The sequence below is a fragment of the Dermochelys coriacea genome, chromosome 14, assembly GCF_009764565.3.
Source record: "Dermochelys coriacea isolate rDerCor1 chromosome 14, rDerCor1.pri.v4, whole genome shotgun sequence".
NCBI classification, from domain to species: domain Eukaryota; kingdom Metazoa; phylum Chordata; order Testudines; family Dermochelyidae; genus Dermochelys; species Dermochelys coriacea.
Genome location: NC_050081.1, coordinates 2,856,864 through 2,878,002, shown reverse-complemented (window position 1 = coordinate 2,878,002; position 21,139 = coordinate 2,856,864). Strand labels below are relative to the sequence as shown.

Genomic DNA, 21,139 nt, shown 5'->3' with positions numbered 1-21,139 from the left:
TGAAGAGGTTGAGCGCTGGCTTCTGGGGCCGTCGGATCCGTCTCACCTGCCACAGCCTGTGCCCTGCGCTGGCAGGTCCTGCACGGAGCCTCGGGCGGGGTCTGCCTCGCTGCCTCTGCCTCCCAGCGCTGCCCACCGCCTGGCGGGTGCCCAGGGCCTCTGGCGCTGCTCTCCAGAGGCCCTGGCAGAGGTAGTTCCTGGGTGCCCAGTGCCCCCCCGTCGCTATTTCTTGCTGGTGAATGGACCCTTGTGGGTCTCTACAGGGCAGCAGCAGGGCCAGCCTAGTTAGTTGGGACAACATTAATCCCCGCTAAGCTGTGCAGAGCTGGACTCGAACCAGACACCTGCAGCCTAGGATCTGCGCCTGCTCCCCACGCGGTCCTGCCTGGGTCGCATGCATACACCCTCGCCCCCACATGCACACGCACACACACACACAACCCTCGCCCCCCCTGCACGCACACACACCCCCGCTCCTTGCCCCCCCCACATGCATATACACCCACGTCCCAACCCACACACATGCCTACATCCCCATACACACACACACACACACACACACTCTGCCACCTACTCATGCCCCCCATGCACCCCCCCACATATGCAAACACACCCCTTCCACACACCCCCTTCCTGGCCCCCCCACCCCCCCCCCCCACACACAGACATATATATATATATATACATACACACACACACACACATATATACAGATACATATATATACACATATACATACACACACACACGTGCACATACACCCTCGACCCCCCCCCCCACATCCCCCTTTGCCTCATCCACACAGGCACGCACCCATGCCCCCCCCACATACATGCCCACACCCTCCTCACCCACACCCACACGTGCACAGACACACACACCCCCTCACCCTCCCATCCGCATGTGTGCATACACCCACTCATACATACATACACCTGTGCATACAGCTGCACTCATACATACACCCATGCCCCCACCCATACATATATACATGCGTGCGTACACACAGATGCCCCCTCACACACATGCATGCACATTCATGCACTCTGTGTGGAGTGTGTCACAGCGGTATGTTAGGAAATGGCAGAGGTAGGTTGCCAGGTGTCACGGAGTCCCCGGGCGATGCTCTGAACTGCTCCCTACGAAGCCAGGCAGGACTCGGGGGAAGTCTCTTCTCTGGGAGCAGCCTGTCTGCAGGACACACAGCTCACCCGGCTCCCCCCTCCCTGGGTCTGACCTCGGAGCATTCAGCATCCTCTGCCCCTCCGTGCGCTTCCCACAGCGAGTCCGCCCAGGCGGGGTCCTGGGGAAGCCAGAGGTCCTGCCCCCCAACTTCACAGTCAGACGGGACTCTCAGCCAGCCAGTAAAACAGAAGGTTTATTAGATGACAGGAACATGGTCTAACACAGAGCTTGTAGGTGCAGAGAACGGGACCCCTCAGCTGGCTCCATTTTGGGGGGCAGTGAGCCAGACAACCCTGTCTGCACTTCACTCCATGTCCCCAACCAGCCTCAAACTGAAACTCTCTCCAGCCCTCCCTCCTCTGGGCTTTGTCCTTTCCCAAACCAGGAGGGCACCTGATTCCTTTGTTCCCCAACCCTTTAGCTCTCACCTTGCAGGGGGGAAGGGCCAGGCCATCAGGTGCCAGGAAACAGGGTGTCGGCCATTCTCTGTGTCCAGACCCCTGCACACACCTGCCCTGTAGGGCTCTGCAATGATCATCCACCCTTATCCCACCCCCTAGATACTTAAGAACTGCCTAGGGGAAACTGAGGCACCCGCACACTATTCAGAGGAAACATTAAGAACAGTCCTGCTTCATCACACCAGGCAATCTCCATGCTACTTGGCTGCAGCTGAGGGAGGTATGGACGGCTGGAGGCTTAGCATTCCCTGCAATGTATTTGGTGGCTGATGGTTGGAATGCCCTGCAATAGCCAGTGAGTTACAGCCTGATCCCTGCTGTCTCCGTCTGCTCAGCCATCTGACATGAACTGCCTCTGGCCAAAGTCTGGGCCCACCTCACTCCCCACCTCCCCGTGGAATGGGTTCAAATCCAGAACCCTGACACTCCTCCTCCTTAGTCTCCCCACCAGTTTGTTCAGGCCCCTCTGGCCGTTCCCCACCCTTTCCTGGGTGGCTGCTGCTTGCCCTGCACCCTCACCCCAACTGGTGGTGGCTCAGCCCCGCATGTGAACTCCACCGCCCCGGCGTGCCTGTAGTTGTGTAACAGCAGCTGTGCATTTCCTTTGTCTAGCGACCTGGCTTTGCGGAACTGCTTACTCACTGCTGACCTGACCGTCAAAATCGGGGACTACGGCCTCTCTCACTGCAAGTACAAAGTAAGTCTGGGCTGGGAGGGGGTGGCTTTCCGCATGACCCTGCACCTGCTGGAACCCAGGCTCTGTGGGATGACCTGGTCTCAGGCCTGGGGCATCCTCCCAGCCCAGAGCTGCCAACTGCACCGAGGCTCAGGGACCTGGAGCTAACTCGGGAGCTGGGGTTACTGTAGCAGGACAGGACTGTTGTAGGGCAGGGGTGGGGGGGGGGCGGGTGTTGGAGGATGGGAGCCCTGGGCCAGGCCCTGGCTGCTGGGTCCATTCAGGCTGGTTACTCTGAGCACTTGGGATTCATTGCCAGTTTCCCCGTCTGTCAGTTTCCTCGCCCAGTGTCCTGGGAATCAGAGTAGCAGCCGTGTTAGTCTGTATTCGCAAAAAGAAAAGGAGTATTTGTGGCACCTTAGAGACTAACAAATTTATTAGAGCATAAGCTTTCTGTAGCTTTCTGTAGCTCACGAAAGCTTATGCTCTAATAAATTTGTTAGTCTCTAAGGTGCCACAAGTACTCCTTTTCTTTTTGTCCTGGGAATGGGGCTTTCGGGTCTCGGCTTGCTTCCTCTCCTCTTCCTGGAGAGAGGGGCCTGGAAATGGGTATGTCTGAACCTCCTACGCTCCCCCTCCGGGCAAGGCAGACACTGCTTGGTGTGACTCAGAGGGGGGGTTCTCCCACACACAGCAGCTGGCAATGCTCTTCCTCCCTCCTAAGCTAAACAGTGCCCAGCAGAGACTGGGGCAGCTATGCCTCAGTTACCCGCAGAGGCTGGGGCGCAGGCTAGGGCAGGGTCTGCTCCCCTAAGTCATGGAGTGCGGGGGCAGATCCCTGCTGCACCTTTTCCTCTCCCTGGGGTTCGCAGCAGCTCAGACCTCACCTGCCAGCTGAGTCCTGGAGACCTGCATCTGCCTGGCACCCAGGGCAAGTGGCTGTCTGCAGGGCAGGTCGCGTCAGCCCCGGGGGATTGGAATTGCTGGGATGAGGGGGATGGGGGGCCAGCAGAGGGCTGGGGGGAGAAGGGGGCAGCGGGGGCAGCAGAGGGCCGGGCGGGGTCAGTGGGGGCAGCAGAGGGCCGGGCAGGGGTGGGGGCAGTGGCAGGAGGATGTGGTGGGGGCACAGGAGAGGCTGAGGCCAGAGGCTGGGGGAGGAGGAGAGGTGCGAAGATCGGGGGGTTGAAGGAGAGGCAGTGGACGGGGCTGGGGATCGTGGGGTGAGAAGTGGCAGAGGAGGTGTGGGAGGGAAGGGGTTGGGGGGAGAGGCAGTAGCCAGGAGAGCAGGGGCAGGGGAAGGGAGAAAATGGAGAAAGAGGAGCTGGGGAGGAGATGAAGCAGGGGAAGAGGAGCTGGGTGGGGGCTGGGGGAAGGGGGAAGCAGGAGCCTGGCAGGGAAGAGCTGGAGGAGGATGGGGGGGCTGTGGGAAAAGGGGAAAGTGGAGGGGAAATGGGGAGGCAGGGGGCTTTGGGGGGAAGAGGAGAGCTGGAGGGGATGGGGGAAGAGAGGGGCCTGGGGCAGCAGGGGGCTGGCGGGGGGATGGGGGGAAGAGGGGCCTGGGGCAACAGAGGGTTGGGGGGATGGGGGGAAAGGGACCTGGGGCAGCAGGGGGCTGGGAGAAGCTGGGGGGAAGAGGGGCCTGGGGTAGAATGGGGATGGGGGGAAGAGGGGCCTGGGGCTGCAGCGGGCTGGGGGAGGCAAGGGGGAAGAGGGGCTGGGGCAGCAGGGGACTGGAGGGGGATGGGGGAAGAGGGGCCCGGGGCAGCAGGGGGCTGAGGGGCCAGAGGAGAGTTGAGGGGGATGGGGGGAAGAGGGGCCTGGGGCAGCAGGGGGCTGGGGGGCTGGGGGAAGAGGGGCCCGGGACAGCAGGAGCTGGGGGAGGCAAGGAGGGATGGGGGAAGAGGGGCCGGGGCAGCAGGGGATGGAGGGGGATGGGGGGAAGAGGGGCCCGGGGCAGCAGGGGGCTGGAGGGGCCAGAGGAGAGTGGAGGGGGATTGGGGGGAAGAGGGGCCCGGGGCTGGGGGGCTGCTGTCACACCTGGGCGTGCCAGCCCCTCACGCGTAGGTTGACGTTCTCTTCTCGCGCTGACCCCGCATGCTTGGCAGGGTGACTACTTCGTGACGGCCGACCAGCTGTGGGTGCCGCTGCGCTGGATTGCGCCCGAGCTCATCGACGAGGTGCACGGCAACCTGCTCATTGTGGACCAGACCAAATCCAGCAACGTCTGGTGAGCGCAGGGCCCAGGCGGGGCACGAGCCAGGCGGCCAGCAGCCCCTGCCCTCCCCCAGCCCCCGCCTGTGTGCGAGTGACTCAGACCCTGCCCTCAGCCAGCGTGCGGGTGGAGTCAGGCCTGTGTCCTGGGTCAGGATGTGTCAGGGCCTCGTGGTCTGGTAGGTGGGGCTGAGCCCTTGGGGTGTGGGGTGGGCGACAGGGCAGGGCTGCCACTCCCATATGGACCCCGCAGGGCATCGATGGGCCTCCCATCCTGGAGAGTCACAAGGGCCTATGCATGTCCTCAGCCCCAGCAGGGTGGGCATCGGGGGCACAGTAGCTGGGGATGGTCCGAGGCCAGGTGTCATGGAGTCCCCGGGCGATGCTCTGGACTGCTCCCTACGAAGCCAGGCAGGACTCGGGGGAGTCTCCTCTCTGGGAGCAGCCTGTCTGCAGGACACACAGCTCACCCGGCTCCCCCCTTCCTGGGTCTGATCTTGGAGCATTCAGCATCCTCTGCCCTCCGTGTGCTTCCCACAGCGAGTCCACCCAGGCGGGGTCCTGGGGAAGCCAGAGGGTCCTGCCCCCCAACTCCGCAGTCAGACAGGACTCTCAGCCAGCCAGTAAAACAGAAGGTTTATTAGACGACAGGAACATGATCTAACACAGAGCTTGTAGGTGCAGAGAACAGGACCCCCCATTTTGGGGGGCAGTGAACCAGACAACCCTGTCTGCACTTCACTCCATGTCCCCAGCCAGCCCCAAACTGACTCTCTCCAGCCCCACCTCCTCTGGGCTTTGTCCCTTTCCCAGGCCAGGAGGTCACCTAATTCCTTTGTTCTCCAACCCCTTAGCTCTCACCTTGCAGGGGTGAAGGGCCCAGGCCATCAGTTGCCAGGAAACAGGGTGTCGGCCATTCTCTGTGTCCAGACCCCTGCACACACCTGCCCTGTAGGGCTCTGCAACGATCATCCACCCTTATCCCACCCCCTAGATACTTAAGAACTGCATAGGGGAAACTGAGGCACACCCACAATATTCAGAGGATACATTAAGAACAGTCCCGCTTTGTCACACCAGGGCTTTGCAGGAGGTCAGCATGGGTCATCTGAATGGCGCCACCTGCCCTTAAAATCCGAGATGGATCCCCAGCTGCCTGATAAGACAAGCCCAGTGAAGCGGGGCCTGTTCACGCCAGGTGGGGATCTGGCCGGATGACCCCCATGGAGCAGGGCCTGTTCACATCACGGTGGATCTGGCCCATGGACTCCAGTGGAATGGGGCCCATTCATGCCAGCTGGGGAGCTGGCCTCTTTTCTCCATCTCCAGACAGCCTTGCCCATGTGTAACCCAGAGGCCTGAGTCTTGCCCAGGTCAGTGGGGCCAGCTGGGGCATGTACCTCCCTTGGCCTTTCCTCTCTGCTGGTGGTTGTCCCCCACCCTGCTGTGCTGCCAGGATACACACTCATCCCTGTCTCTGCAGGTCTCTGGGCGTGACCATCTGGGAGCTGTTTGAGCTGGGCAACCAGCCCTACTACTGCTACTCCGACCGGCAGGTGCTCACCTACGCCATCAAGGAGCAGCAGCTCAAATTGCCCAAACCCCAGCTGAAGCTGTTGCTGTCTGAGCGCTGGTGAGGAGCGCCCTGCGGGCACCGGGGTGGAGTTGCCAGCTGCTGCCGGAGGGTGGCAGATTTTTGCCTGCCTGAGCCTCCGACCCGCATGCTAGCAACTTGTTTGCCGAACACTCTCCTATTTGTCCTATCCTCCTATCCTCCCTTCCTCTCCGGTTCCTCTCTCCCGGGCTGGCTCTGGGCAGGGGTGCATTGAGGGGCCCGGTGCCAGCTGCCGAGCGGGGACAGTCCTGCTGAGCAGTGAGTCAGAATGCGCGTGACGGCGCTGTGTGCAGGCGAAGGGGGGGAGTGTGCCCGTGCCCAGCCACCCTCTCACCGGCTGGTGGAAGGTCGCCTTCCAGCTGGGGCTGGCAGGGAGAGGAGGGCTGGGGAGCGTGGAGCCATAGGCTCCTGCTGGAGCGGCCGCAGGCAGGCGGGGGCGCTGTGCAGGGACGGACGCCAGTGTCCTTCTGTGTCGCAGGTATGAGGTGATGCAGTTCTGCTGGCTGCAGCCTGAGCAGAGACCGACCGCGGAAGAGGTGCACCTGCTGCTCTCCTACTTGTGTGCCAAGGGAGCAACCGAGGCAGAGGAGGAGTTCGAGAGGCGCTGGAACTCCATGAAGCCCAACAGCAGCTCCAGCAGCAGCCGCCGCGGCACTGAGGTCTCCTCCTTCCCGCTGCTGGAGCAGTTCTCTGCCGAAGGCTTCCACTCGGACGGGGACGACGTCCTGACTGTCATGGAGACCAGCCAGGGCCTCAACTTTGAGTACAAGTGGGAGCCCAGCAAGGCTGAGTGCTTCCAGGTGCCTGCGGGGGCCCTGAGCCCGAGCGGTGCCGTCCAGTACCAGGACTTGTACTACCCCACCAGCTCCATGGGGCGGCTGAGTCTTGGCGTCTCGCCGTCCTGCTACGAGTGCAAGCAGCAGGGCTGCCCGAGCCTGCACGCACCCAGCGTGGTGCCCATCCTGGGCGCCCACAGCCCCTCGCTCAGCAGTGAGTACTACATCCGCATTGAAGGACCCTCAGAGGGTCGCACCGAGCTGGACTATGCCATGTGCTCCTATAGCCCCAACTGTGAGTACGGCTCCCCGGCCAAGGGGTCCCACTGGCAAGCCAAGCGGGGCCAGGACAGTGGCACATATGACTCAGATAACAGCCCCACTGGCTCCCTGACCATGGAACCCCTGCTGGGCCCCGCCCCGCCCAGCGAGGGCTCTTGGGAGCATCCCGATTATTACCCCTACCAATGCCACAGCAAGGAGCCCTCATACTACCAGCCATCCCCAGGCAATGGCGCCGACCACTACCTCCTGGAGGAGGAGCCCTTGGAGGCTGGCAGCAAGGAGTGGCAGGTCCCCAGCTTCCGGAACATCTTTCAGGACCCTCTGGGCATCTCCCCATCAGTGAACCGTGCCTACGGCCCCCCGGGTTATGAGGAGCCCCACCCAGCCCCCTTGGCAGGGAGGCTGCTGGAGTGTGTGGGGCAGAAGGTGGCCAGCAGGACTCAGGGCTCCAGGCTGGACTGCATCACCCTGGAGCTGGGTGAGGAGAGCCCGTGCGGCAGCCCCCAGTGCGGGAGCAGAGAGCACGTGAGCGGGCTGGTCCCGGAGGATGTGAACGCAGAGGTGCAGAGGCAGCACTGGACGTCCAACAGCTCGGCCAACAACAACAGCAGCAACTGCCCCCCTCCGCCCTGTGAGCCCCCTGCCAACGACAGCTGGTGTTACCGCCACATGATCACCTTCCGGGGACTCATGGCCGAGCCCCTGGACTCGGTGCCAACTGACGAGGCCCAGCTCAGGGATGCCTTGCAGGAGAGGAGGAGCTCGTTGGTCAAGGACTTGCAGCTAGCGCTGCAGGACCAGCCCCTCACCGAGAACCATAGCTTCTGCTTGGATCCTGGGCAGCGCAGGACCCCGAGCAACAAAGAGGACTCCTCCTCTTCCTCCTCTTCCTCCCCACACGGCCTGGGAGACTGGGAGAGCCATGACTCATCCGCTTTCGACCTTTTGGAAGACACAGCGCTGGCTGGCGTTTCCGGTTCACGACATGTCTCCAGTGCAGCGCTCCCTACAGACTCCTCGGCCAGAGCTGCAGCCCAGACATGCCTGGATGATGCCAGCACAGCATCAAGACAAGCCGAGAGAGGGGAGGGGAATCACCATGCCCAAATGCCACAGCCAAGGGGTATGGATCCACCAGGGCCTGTTGATATGGAACACGCCGAGAAAGGGGCAGCTTGCCAGCTATCTGAGAGCACCACCATGCCAGCTGAGGGGGCAGCCCTTCTGCTAAGTCCTGGGGAGTGGGCTGTCCCGTATGCCCACACAGAGGGCAACCCTTGTGCAGACTGCACCCAGATCCCTTCAGAGGCTTCTGAGGCAGCTGGCCAAGTGCCCGGAGACATTGCAGTGGAGAGTGGGAAGAGCATCACAAGTGACCTGGACCGGACCCCAGACAAGACCTTCTCCAGCACCAGCTTCCCTGACATGGATGACTGTAGCGACGAAGATACGATGGAGCTCACGTCTGGTGTTTTCACTGACTTCTCCGGAGACTACGTGGAACGAGGGGATGTGATCCCATCCTTCAAGTCTCTCCAGAAGCAGGTGGGGACGCCGGACTCCCTGGAATCCCTTGACATCCCATCCACAGCCAGCTCTTGCGAAGTCTTCAGCCCCATCAGCTACATCCCCTCTAGCCAGCCCAAGGCCCTGGACAGCGGCTATGATACCGAGAACTATGAGTCCCCGGAGTTTATCCTAAAGGAGCCGCATGAGCCCAGGGAGCCAGAGACTTTCACCCACCTGGGGAAGTCGCCCGTAGGCCTGGTGGCGGGTGAAGGGGATGTTGTGGCCTCAGAGATGCACCTCTCCTCATCCTTCAGCGCTGAGCTTCACGGCCTGAGCGAGAAGAACCCGTACCGCGACTCAGCCTACTTCTCAGACTATGACACCGACGCCGAGAGGTACCTCAAAGAAGATGAGGACAGCGATGGGTCTGAAGCACAGGTCAGGGAGGCGGGGTGCTCGCAACTGGATGAACAAGACCTGGGAAGAGCCTTGAGCCAAAACAATGATGGGGAGGAGCCACCCCAGCCCCGCCACACCCCTGACAGCCCTCAGAGAGCTGCTTGCACCATGGGGACTGAAGCTTCTGGTGTAGGCTTCTCAATGGCAGGTGAAGGGGTGAGCCCCAGGGAAGGGAGTGACCAGGCTGCCCACCCAGAGCCAGAGCTGGAGCCAGAAGGTGCCACCAGGGCTGAGGAGACAGCTGCAGGTCACAGACCAGACTCAGACTGCTCCAGAGATACGACCTGGGACGAGTGCCCTGCCATCCCCAGCATCCCAGCAGGGTCTGTGCCATGCAAGTCCTTCTTCCTGTCACCCGTGGTAATGAGCCCGGAGGGCTCAGTCCTGCTGGTCCTGGCCAAAGCTGGTGGAGAAGAACTCATGCAGGAGGGGCTCTCAGGCCTGCTGGGTGAGGTTGTGGCTCCTAGCTCCGAGCCTGAGGGGCCAGAGCACCCGTTAGAGGAGCCAGGGGTGCGAGTGGCCCCAGAAGGGGAAGCGCAGGAGGGTCCTGGCAGGGCCCTGGCAGAAGAGCTGTCACTAGTTCAGGGCCAGCAGTTGTCCCTCGACCTCTCCCTGCGGCAGGCCCACGCGGAGCTGCGGCCATCCGGCCCTGAGCGGCGGGAGGAGCCCGAGGATGAGGAGGAGGACACCGAGGACAGCGACGAGTCGGATGAGGAGCTGCGCTGCTACAACATCCAGGAGCAGAGTGAGGAGAGCGAGGACGAGCCGGCTGCTGTGCCCATTGTGGTGGCTGAGAGCCACAGTGCCAGCAACCTGCGCAGCCTGCTCAAGATGCCCAACCTGCTGTCCCAGGCCTTCTGCGAGGACCTGGAGCGGAAGAAGAAGGCCGTGTCCTTCTACGACGACGTCACTGTCTACCTCTTTGACCAGGTGAGCAGCCCTGGGGCCTACTTGCTGCCTTTCCGCACAGTGAGCTCAGGAGGGCAGCAGACTGGCACCAGCCTGGCACCAGCCAGGAGGGCATCCCAGGGCTCTGTCCCCAGCTCCCTCCACATCCCAGCCCAGTTGAGCTGGGAAGACTGGGGAGGCCTTTGTGACAAGGGGCCTCCATCCATTTTCCAGTCAGTGGGTGCCAGGTCCCTGAGGGCACACACTGGAATATCTGGGGTGGCAGCACCATCACTGCCTGGCTCTCAGGCATGTGTCTTTATGGGGTGATTTTCCAAGGTGTCTTTTAATATCCAGGAAAGTCCCACTCGGGAGCTCAGTGATCAGACGTTCCCAGAGGTCACGGCCCCTTCGCCGCAGCCCGTACAGAGCAACAGCACCAGCCCCACAGGCCCGGTGGACAGACTGAGCGCATCTGATGACTCCTCGGATGGCAACGCCTCTGAAGAGAGTGAGGGCTTGTGGTGGGCAGAGCGCCCAGAGCTGGGGAGGGACGCATCTGTATAATTGCCAATGGCTCTGGGCATGGGCCCTTGTCCCACCACCTCCAAGCCTGCTTCCCCTGGGCATGGCAGGCATCAGGTGGCACTAGCACAAGGCCCCAGAGAATCTGGAGGCGAATCCACATGGACTACAGTGGGAGCACTGTGCAAGGGTGGAGCTCGAATTGAGAGTCCACAGGCTGAGGGGGGAGTGGGCACAGCCGTAATGATGAGCCCAGCCAAGGGATGGCAGGCTGAGGGGGGCAGTGGGCAGGGTAGTAGCAATAGGCCCGGCAGAGGGCCGGCAGGCTGAGGGGGGCGGCGGGCGCGGGAGCGGTGGCCCCGGCCGAGGGCCGGCAGGCTGTGGAGTGGGCACATGGGGCACAGCAGCAATAGGCTGCTCCCTGATGTGTCACTGTGGTCATTGTCTTCTCCAGGCAGTGGATTCGAGTGGGATGACGACTTTCCGCTCATGCCCGTGAAGTCGTCGTTAATGTCCTCACTGACGGTGACGCCGGTGATGCCAGTCTCGGCCGTCCCCAGCCTTCCCTCGCTGGTCCCAGTGCAGAAGCAGGTGCTGCCGATCCAGTTCTCCCGGTTCACCGTGTCTGCTGCGCCGGTGTCCAGGTTCTCCATCACACAAGTCTCTGACTCGGATATAGAGTCCGTAGGAGGTGAGGTCTGGGGCTGGGTGCTCAGCCCAGTAGGGAGCTGATGATGAGACTTGGAGCCATTTCTCTTTGAGCTGTTTTGGCTAGCGTGCCATGCGTGGCTGGGTCTGCCTGCAGCCCGGGACATGTCTTGTTGCCTTGGGATCTGTTATAGGAAGCAGAGTGGGGTGGTTTGGACCCAGAATGGGAGCCACGAACTCCTGAGGTCCACTCAAACTCTCATACTGGCAAGTCCCTCTCCCCTAGGGGGCCCCATACATCAAATCAGGCAGCTCGTCGCCTGTAGACATACTGCAGGCTTAGGGAGGGAATACACAGAACTGGGAGCCAGGACTCCTGGCTGAGTTCTACAGTCATCTCTGTCACTGACTTGCTGAGTGACCTTGGGTAAGTCACAGCACTCCCCCCGTGCCTCAGTTTCCCCATGTATGACATGGTGTGCCCACCGTGCTGCGTGGCTCAGTGAGCTGATGGATGAACTCACGAGTACTGTTAGTCCTTACTGCGCCTGTGGGGCCCTTGTGCAGGGTGCACGCTGCTCAGCAAGTAGCAGGGTGGCCCAGCTCTCCTACTTGTCTAAACGACCTGTTCTGCTGAGCTTGGGAACTGGAGCTGAAATGTTGTCCCTGTGACATCAGTCTCTCCTCCCCAGGCCCTCAGCCCCCTAGGGAGGCTGCCTGGCATGAACGTGGCTGGGCCATGTTGGTGCCCCATACCACTGCAAAGCCCTGCCCCTTGTTGGCTGGGAGTGGTGGACTTGACACCTCCGTGTTGTACTCAGTGTAGGCAGCCAGCCCTACCAGCTAGGGTGGGCTGGTTCTGTCGAGGTGACGTCCATTCCTGTAGGCTGGCTCCTAAAGTTCTGCGAACCAGGCCCCCGGGCCATCCCTACCGCAGCCTGTTCTGTCTCTGTTCCAGGCAGCAGAGAAGACGGTGACAGAGACTGAGCCTGCCCACATGGCTGCGTGGAGGTCTCCTGGTCTCGGTGTCGGCCTCAGGGCGAAGGAGAGAGGCTGAAGGACGGGAGCCAGGCACAGCACCCGGGCTCCTGGGACCTTGCTCTATTTTTCTAGGCAGATTTTATCGGAAGGATTTTGTTTGCTGCTAGCCGGACTCGCTCCCGGTGGCACTGCAGCGAGGTGGTTGGTGATGACTGTGCGTGTGCGTGGGTGGGTGGGTGTGTGCGTGTATAAATATACATATATAAATTATAGCATTTAAAGGGTAGCGCTGTGACCTTGCTAACATCACCGAATTGCCACCTTGGCCATTTTGCAACCCAGCAGCTCACACCTCGTAGCTTCTTGCCCGCCCTCTTCCCTGGCTTCCTGAGACGAGTCCAGACTCACCCTGTTCCTGTGCCCGACATGTAAGGAGCTTGGTATTCCTGCGCTTTCACGTCAGCAGACGGGTGGGGCACTCTGCCCATGCTCTCTGCTGCATTGGCACTTGGCTTTTTGGTCACAGGGCACTGCCCGTCTTTGGTTATGGTCTTCCACCTCCCTGCTGGGTGTTTGTAATCTTTCACTGGCCCCCTCCTCTGAGCTCTGTTCTGCCTCCTGCTCCTGGAGCTGTTGGGCCAGGAGGGCCCAGGGAGGTTATAGCAGGGCTTGGTGTTGTTGCTGAGGTCAGGAAGGAGCCGTAGCTACAGCAGTGGCAGCGCGGTCCTAGCACAGGCAGCCCACGTGCCTTGGCTTGGGAAAGAGCTGTGGAAAAGCCGGGGAGAAGGCCTGGGTGGAGTCCAAACCCCCTGAGTGCCACCCACGCTCTAGGCTGATCACTGGTGATTAGAGGAAGCTCTTGACATTTATTTTTCTGTGATTTACTTTTCCAGAATTCTCTTGCTAACAGCGCTTGCCCCTTGCCTCTGATCTCCGGCTCCCCCGCAGGGCATCTGGTAAGAGCCCCCTAGGAGCCGCATAGTAAGGACAGTTTGTTTGACCAGTCCTCCTTGCTTTAGGCTGGCGTGTCCCCCCACCTGCTTTTCTCCCAGTTGTGTCCTCCCTGGGTGGGTCCCGGCCATTCTTCTAGTGTCACTGAAGCCCAGGTCTGACACCCGCCTGCCCCAGAATTATAGCTGAGTAGAATGGTACAGGCCCAAGGACAGGGTTGGGCTGGGAGCCAGGCATTCCCAGCTTGGAGACGCACTCCCTTGACTCCTCTGTGGCCTTAGGTAAGTCACTGAGCCTCCCTGCCTCAGTTTCCCCATCTGGAAAATGGGGATAATAATACTTGCTTGCCCTGCCTTGCAGGAGGTGATGGCAGCCTTAATGTCTAGCAAGTGCTCTGTTAAGTATTATTATCTGGCCATGTTTCCTCCCTGAGGGAGTGCTGTACTCTAAGCTGTTTGTGATTGCTACACAGCAGGGTTTTGCTCATATCGCACCTGTAAGTGGAGCCCTCTTGGCATCGCACCCTGTGCAGTGGAGGGCAAGGCCAGGGTGCGGGAGCCCAGTGCTCTCCTTGGGAATGGGGCTGGCAGCACGGTGCCTGGCACCAATGGGCATGGCCTTCGGGGCAGTTTTGTGCCAGACATCCCAGCAGGTGGTGCGTGTCCGGAGAGCTGGTAGCCGTATGCTCCTGGGAGGCATCACGTGTGTAGCTAAGCGGGGGAACTGCCATCTGTACTATTTTTGTAAAACCGAACAAAGCTGCTGTCGACTGAACGAACTCCAATGTGATGTAAGTTATTGTTGCCAAAGAGTTTATCGAGGGGCGAGGTCTCTGTTGTTTTTTATTTTTATTTGTTCGAGGCTTAGGATAATTGTGCAATTCTGACTTCCCGAAGGAAAAGAGACTAAATGGAGCAGAGAGCAGCCTCGAAATCAGGGGTTTGTTTCCTTTTGGGCCTATAGACCAAACGCGGAGGTGAGAAATCAGCTCCCCCCACCCCCATCACTGGCCTTGCCCGCTTGCAGTCTCTGGGGAGGGCAGGGGTGTGTGGCATCGCTGTTTGAATTTGCTTTGTTTTCGATCCTGCGTGCCTAGGGAGTGCTGTTTGTTTGGCAGAGGCAGCAAACCGGGCGCCGTGCTTCGCGCCCCCCCCCCCATGTGCAATGGCGCTGGCTTCCATGTGCATTTCACTCTTGGATTGTGACTGTGGGGCATGAAAAGCACTTTAATCTCTCCCTCCATCTGCTCCTTCCCCGGGTCCCTAGCTCTGCTTGCTTCCCGCTGCTCCTGGCTGGGTTGTTTCCCCTTGCATTGGCCTGGCTATCTGCATGGCCTGGCCCCTGTGCAGCGAGGTCAGTGGGCTTGCCAGTGTAGGAAGGCAGCGCTGCAGTGTTGCCTGCAGGGAGCTTCATGTGGCCACTAGAGCAGGCGATGTCAGGTTGATGACCCGGGCCCTGCTTCGCGCTGGTGTGAGGGATGCCAGGGACTGCCATTTGCACAGTCACCGTTCGGATGGGTGGTGGGAGCTTGCACGTGCCACTGGGAAGTAAGATGCTGTGCCTTGCCCCCGCCCTGATCGCAGCTCACCTCAGCCTCCCCACCAGCCCAGCATCCTCTGCCAGCCCGTGGGTTGGACTAGCAGCCCCAGCCCCTCCTGTTCCATAGGGCACTGGGGTTGCTGGATGCACGTACATGTGGATGTGCAGCCTCTGTCCCGGTGACTGTTCCTTCGGGCCCTGTATGGGCCAGCCCAGAGACCAGGCCCTTGGCTTTGGCTGGGAGAGTGCAGGTACGGCTCTGCACAGAACACACTCCCCGCTGTGTGGGGCTCAGATGGGGCAGAGGCCCTGCCACCATCCCTCTGCACTAGTGGTGACTGCACCCATAGCGATGGCGAAGCCCTGCTCCATGGTCTGCTACAGCACCCTCTCCCCAGAGTCCCAGGGGACGTGTCCTCCACTGCCAGGGACAGCCAGTTTGATTCTTGCCATGTTGCTCTTGCAGCCTGCACCCCCCGGGGGAGCTCACTTACCACAGAACACGTGTTGTCTGCACTGCCCATAGCATTTGGGGCTCCACTGGGCAGCTGCCCTTGTTTGCTGGAGACCAAGGCTGGCCCTTCGCACTTGCCTGCCTCCCTTTTATGGAAAGACCAAGTGCTGTTGGTGGGGGTTTGGCTCAACACTTGCAGACGTTAGGAACAGGCTAACCCCATTTAAACCTGTGACACAGTCTCCAGCAGCATTGCATGGAGAGTGCTGGGTGCTCGCTGGCTCACCCTGTCACTGCCACAGGGGAATGTCAGTGTCCCAGTGCACAAAGGGAGCCGCTGGCTCCTTGGTGCTTTTGCAGCATGACAGATTGGTCTACACTGCAGGGATGCGAGGCCGAGTGCTTTGCTGGCCCTGGGGCTGGAGTGATGGGAGGCAGCTGAGCAAACAGCCAGGGCTTGGAGCAAGAAGCGGTGCTCTCTGTCCCCAGCCTGAGCTTGGTGCAACCTCCATGGGTGCGGGACTTGAGCCCTGTGTTCTGACGTTGACCATGGCCAGTGCCAGCTGTCTGAGAGGAAGGTGTAAGAACCCTGGAGCAACAGCTGTTGGCTACTCTGCCCCCACGTTGGGGCTCTCAAAACTAGAGAGCAGCTTCAGCCCTGAAGCTGCTGATGTCAGATCCCTGCCAACATTTCTGGCAGCATAAATGACAACGCTGGCTTGTCTGGCTCCCTAGCCATGCCCAAGCCTTTCTTGACTGGTACGTTTGTGGGCTGCCCAACTTCCCAGGGCCACCGGCTACTCACACTGTGTGCAGAAAATATTTCCTGTTAGCGTGCTTGACTTCTCCACCAAGGAATGGGCCCTTGCTCCAACCCTCACGTCGCTAGACCCTTCAGTATTGTAGAAACTTAGCATTGGCCCCCTCTTATTTGTCTTCATGCTAAGGAAGGGCCCAAATTGCACTGCGCGTCTGCTGAGACCGCTCCCGGCCCTGCCTCATTCTCCTTGCCCTCCTCTAGCTCCTTCCCCCCGCCATGGTCTGCAGTATCCTTTGGCTGGGAGTGTAACTAGCACAGTCCACAGGCTCCAGATGGAGCCACCCCAGTGACTTCGATTAGAGCAGGAGTTCTCAAACGTCCTGCACCGTGACGCCCCCGCACCCCACTGACAACAAAAATTACTACACGACACTGGGAAGAGGGAACTGAAGCTCGAGCCCTGCCACCCGGGGCGGGGGGAGTGGTACGGGGGCAAAGCTTGAGGGCTTCAGCCCTGGGCGTTGGGGCTCGGCCTTTGACTTCAGCCCCGAGCCCCAGCAAGTCCAATGCCAGCCCTGGCGACCCCATTAAAATGGGATTGCGACCCATAGTTAATAACCGCTGCATTAGAGTATCATCCCTGCTGCCGTAGCCTAGGCCTTATGCAGCCCACCAGTGTGTTAGCGCCTGACTGCAGCTGCGCATGGAGCAGCGCTGGCACTTGTGCTGTGGACGCCGATGCCCGGCGCTGCAGGCTCAGTTGATCCAGTTACTCTGCCACCCAGCAACCTGCACAAGGCATTTCATTTTTTTTCTTCCCATGCGCATTCCAGTTCATTGCATTTGTTAGCGTGTTCCCCTGGTTTGTGTTGGGCTCACGCTCGCTCACGTTCCTCCCGCTCCTGTCCTATCCTGACTAAATAACTTCCCGTCAGCTGCATAGTTTGCTACCTCCCTGCTCACACCCACCCCCTTGCCAGCTTATTAAACATCACAGGCCTTAGGATGTTGCCGAGAGGCCCCCTGCTCTTAGCCTTGTGCAGTGATGCAAAGAAGCCAAGCACGCCTGGTCTATGCGGGCAGGTGCCGAGCCAGGTTTTGGGCCATGACAACACTTTGCTGCTCACACATCAGGACCCTGCCCCCAAGCGTCTTTAGCAGCCTCTTGTGTAGGACCTTGTCAAAGGCCATTTGAAAGTGGAAATAAACGGTCACCTCTGGACATGTTCAGTGAATTCTAGAGCTAATTGCAGCCTCAAAGCCCTGAGCAGCTGGGTTGCTCCTGGCCCTTGACTTATTCCCTGCCCCATGATGGTCAGAAACCCCTGGCTGGAGCACCAGCAGCCTAGCCCTGAGTTAGCAGCTGCATTTATTGTCTAGCAATATTGACTCCAGTGCCAGCAGCCCTTTGCCATTCAAGCAGCTTACCGCCCTTCAGTGCCCCATGTGGGCACGAATTGGTGCAAGAGCCACTGGCTGCCTTGCATGTGGGAAGACATAGGCGGAATGACAGTGAAAAGACACATCAGGATTTAGCTTTGCCTGAGGCCCCTTTATTTCAGCACATGGTCTTGCCTTGTGCTGCTCTTAAATATTCATCAGGGCTGGAGCAGCTAAGGTGGCTCCAAAGACTGAGCACGGCGGGGAGGTGTGTGGATTAAAGCAAGGATGAGCACTAAGCAGGTGCTTCCTTGCACCATCAGCTTGGTGTGGTATTTAATTAACACGGCCTCGCCTCCTCGCCAGGGTGATGGGCCAAGGCATCTTCTGCTGCCCCAGCTGAAGCTGACTCAGCCCAGTGTCTTGGCACCAGCTCATCCTACCATTGCAGACAAGCAGGGAGCTGGGTCTTGGGCCTAGCGTGCCTGTCCTCCCCTGGCTGCAGCATGACTCTTTGGGGCTTTAATCCTGAGTCTACTCCATGAGGCATTTGTAATTTAACCCTTTTTTAAAACTTCTTTCCTGGTTCACTTGTTTGCTCACCTGCTCAAGGCTGCACCTGGAGCACTGACCTCCTGTGTGTGTGAGCAGTTGCCGCCTTCTCACACTCACCTTCCTCCACGGTGCCCCGGGTGGGGTGGGGCGAGCATGGTGCCTTGCTTCCCATGTGCACACATCTCCTCCCTGCTAGCACAGAGTAGAGGCAAACTGAAGATGAGCTAAAATTCCCTCCTGCCATGTGATCCTGGCTAGGCCCTTCAGGTGCAACCACAGCTGGCTAGTTATTGCCTAGACCAGGGAGCTGCTTTAGCTGCAAACTGCCTGCTGCTTCGCTTCCCTTGGAGGAGTAAATATTTTGAATTAGTGGCCCCTTCCCACCACCTGGGAGGTTTTTTGTTTTTTTTTAAAAGCCATGGCCCCTGTACTCTCAAGACCTACAACACAGCTCACAGCCAGTGGGAGCTGTGTGAGGCAAAGCAATGGGGGATGTGTTGAAGCAGCTGGTTTGGGGTGAGGGAGCCCCATGGCCCAGGACAGGGGCCACAAAGACCAGCCGCAGGGGAGCTTGGAAGAAGCAGTGTTACTCCTCCCACAGTAACCAGCCTCCCATGCTCTCTGCCCCGGCCAGGCTGGGCACAGGAGGGTTTCTTTCAGCATGAGGTAAGTTTTGCACTACGGTAGGTGTTAGCCACGACCCTGCTCTGTAGAGCAAAACAACAATGGCTTTCTAGGCCTGAAAGGTGCCCCCAGGGCAGGTGGTGGGAGGTTAGCTAGTAACTGTGCTGGGAGCAGGAACGTTTAATCCCTTTTCATCTCCCCTTCGTTCCTTCCTTCCGGCTATGGGGAAAGCTTGGGGCAGACCTCCAGGGTTTGGTCTATAGAGTCAAAAGTATCTGCCTCTCTAGGGCAGCATGAGGCCAGAGCTGCATCTTGGCTATTTATTTATTTATTTTTTTAAATCAAAAGGCTATTACATTGTATATTTTATCAATACGGGTCATAATTGCTGTATTTTTTATCAGTGCTGATTTCCATACAGCTCCCAGCATGTGTGTCAAATATCATTGGGCCAATAATAAAGTTTTTAAAATAGCAGAACCAGACTGCTCCTCCCATCATTCCCCTGGGCGGGCTGGGGGCTAGGGCAGCCGTCTTGGAGCAGAGCCACTTGTGCTTATTAACATGGCTTAGGGGAGCTGGGCTGGGAGGAGGCATTACATTTTCTAACCCAAATTGTCTGCAACCTGGCCTGGCCTCCCCTGTGGGAGTTGGAGGGGATTTGGCAGAGCCCCAGCTCTAGAGTTAAGTAACATTTTCAAAGCATGCTGGTAAGGAAGCAATTTTGCTCATTAACACTAGAACCAAAAAAAATCCTCCTTGCTTTGAAGTAGAGCAGAGCTTGCAGAAGGGGGTTTGCTGCATCCTCCAGCTGCTGCTAATGTGCTGTGACCCTGGCAATGAACAGATGCGCCTGAAGGAGGGGAACTACAGCCCCTGAAGCCCTGCTCCTTACCAGCTGCAAGAGAGACACCAATTTCACACGGAAAAGAAAAGTCATGCACTAAGGCCAAGGATTTGTGGGGTTTATTGTTCATAAATTACTTTTCAAAAAATAGTAATTTCAGGGTACATCATGCATCCTGACTAGAAAGCACAGGGAAGCAGCCAGAGCGGTGGCACAGCACCTCTACCGGGCCATGCTGGTTGGGAAGCAAAGCTTGGCTGCCCAAGTTCAAAGCGCTCAGGCTAAGCAGGCTCCTCCAGGTGAGACAGCTCTTCTGGGAGGGTTTGAACAAGTGCTGGGAGTAGGCCAGGCACTGCTGTGATGAACCACCATTGGGAACAGCCCTCCCTGGCACGTGGGTTCACCCATGTGCACGGGATCCAGTGCACTCGCACTGTTGGGAGGGGAGCAGTGACCAGTCCTGTGTAATGACATCACGATTTGGCTAGGCTCCCTCCTTACGCCCTGCCTCTCCAAGCCTGTGGGCCAGTGACTACAGTGCCGGATGCTGGGTACAAACCCTCTCGCTCACACCACAGGAAGGCACAGCGTGATGGTGGGCACCATATGGAAAGCTCCAGGACAAAAGACTCACGCCCAGCACCGTTAGGATGGGGCTTGTCCCAGCAGAGCCCTGTAGCTGCGCCAAGCTCCTTGGCTCCATGGTTTCTGGGAGGCCAGATTCAAGTTCACTCAGGGCCCATTTGTGCAGCGGTTCTGAGTCTTTAGTCCACACAGGGAGGAATTAAGGCAATAAGGGGCCTCAGGCACACCACAGCTGGAGCTGTCTCCAGGGGGTGGCAGAGTTAAGCTGGAGTGGACAGCTCACATCTCTGGCAGCTATTGGTTCAGGCTGCCTGCACACTCAGGCAAGCATCAGCGCCACTCCTTTACATTTTCAGTGCTCACGGACAAGACGCTGGGCTCATCCTAGGCGTCTAGCAGTTGTAGCCCTAAACCGGGGACAATATTGCTTATGCCTTTATCTGGCCCTGGGCCACATGAGCCAGTTACTGCATCTGCAGGGCTGCAGCTTGGCAGAACTTCACTCATGGAGCAGGAAAATGACCAAGTGAGCAAGGACTGGGTGAAGGGACCAGGCCCAGAGAGGACTAGTACAGCAGAAAACAGAGGCCGTTCACTTGTGCTGCCCCTTGTAGTTTCCACGGTGTTTTATTAGTGCTTGGCACGACACGGGCGCCTAGTTCAGAGCAGTGCAGTCTCAGGGCTTGTCTATGCTCAACCTGCCGCAGGGGGGCAGCTGTAGCGCTTTGCTGAGGCTGTTCCCTAGCGCCACCGCCTTGAGGGGTTAGGCTGGTTTAACAGCAGCCCTCGGGCACCAGGGAGTTTTCATACCTCTGAGCAACAGAGTTATGGCCTCGTGTCACCTCAGGGAGAGGAGCCCACCCGAGCCCTCACTGATGCTGCTGAAAAGCAGGGGAAGGCGCAGTGCGTAGAGGTGCGAAGAGCAGATGGGAGAGTTTGAGATAACACCGTCGGACAGATTTACGGGGCCGTGCCATCCAGCTTCACTCACAGCCGTACAAGGCAGCCCGGGGAGTAACTGCAGCTTGGTGCCCACTGCAGGGCCCAGGAGCTCCCCCTGCCTTCAAGGAGATGTCTCCTCCAGCTTCTCGCAGAGAAGCTACGGCCAACAGCGGAGAACTAAGCCAGCGTCCCTAGGTGGGGCGAAGGTCTCAGTCCCTCACCTCCCAGGGGCACGCCATGACAGCGCAGAGCAGCTGCGGCAAGCAGCCATCGATTATAGTGG

At 59.2% G+C, this 21,139-nt stretch overlaps 1 protein-coding gene across 3 annotated transcripts in view; it reads left to right on the top strand.

The window, feature by feature from the left end:
• The window catches only part of AATK (apoptosis associated tyrosine kinase), a 58,747-nt gene extending 39,788 nt beyond the window's left edge, over positions 1 to 18,959 (top strand). For all 3 annotated transcript variants that reach the window (XM_038372190.2, XM_043496355.1, XM_043496356.1), the window contains 7 exons: positions 2,259 to 2,343; positions 4,428 to 4,549; positions 6,017 to 6,166; positions 6,627 to 10,107; positions 10,423 to 10,576; positions 11,045 to 11,281; positions 12,197 to 18,959. In XM_038372190.2, coding sequence (XP_038228118.1) covers positions 2,259 to 2,343; positions 4,428 to 4,549; positions 6,017 to 6,166; positions 6,627 to 10,107; positions 10,423 to 10,576; positions 11,045 to 11,281; positions 12,197 to 12,225 — 4,258 coding nt within the window. In that variant the 3' untranslated portion in view covers positions 12,226 to 18,959. The remainder of the gene's footprint in view (positions 1 to 2,258; positions 2,344 to 4,427; positions 4,550 to 6,016; positions 6,167 to 6,626; positions 10,108 to 10,422; positions 10,577 to 11,044; positions 11,282 to 12,196) is intronic.
• The last annotated feature ends 2,180 nt before the right edge of the window (positions 18,960 to 21,139 follow it).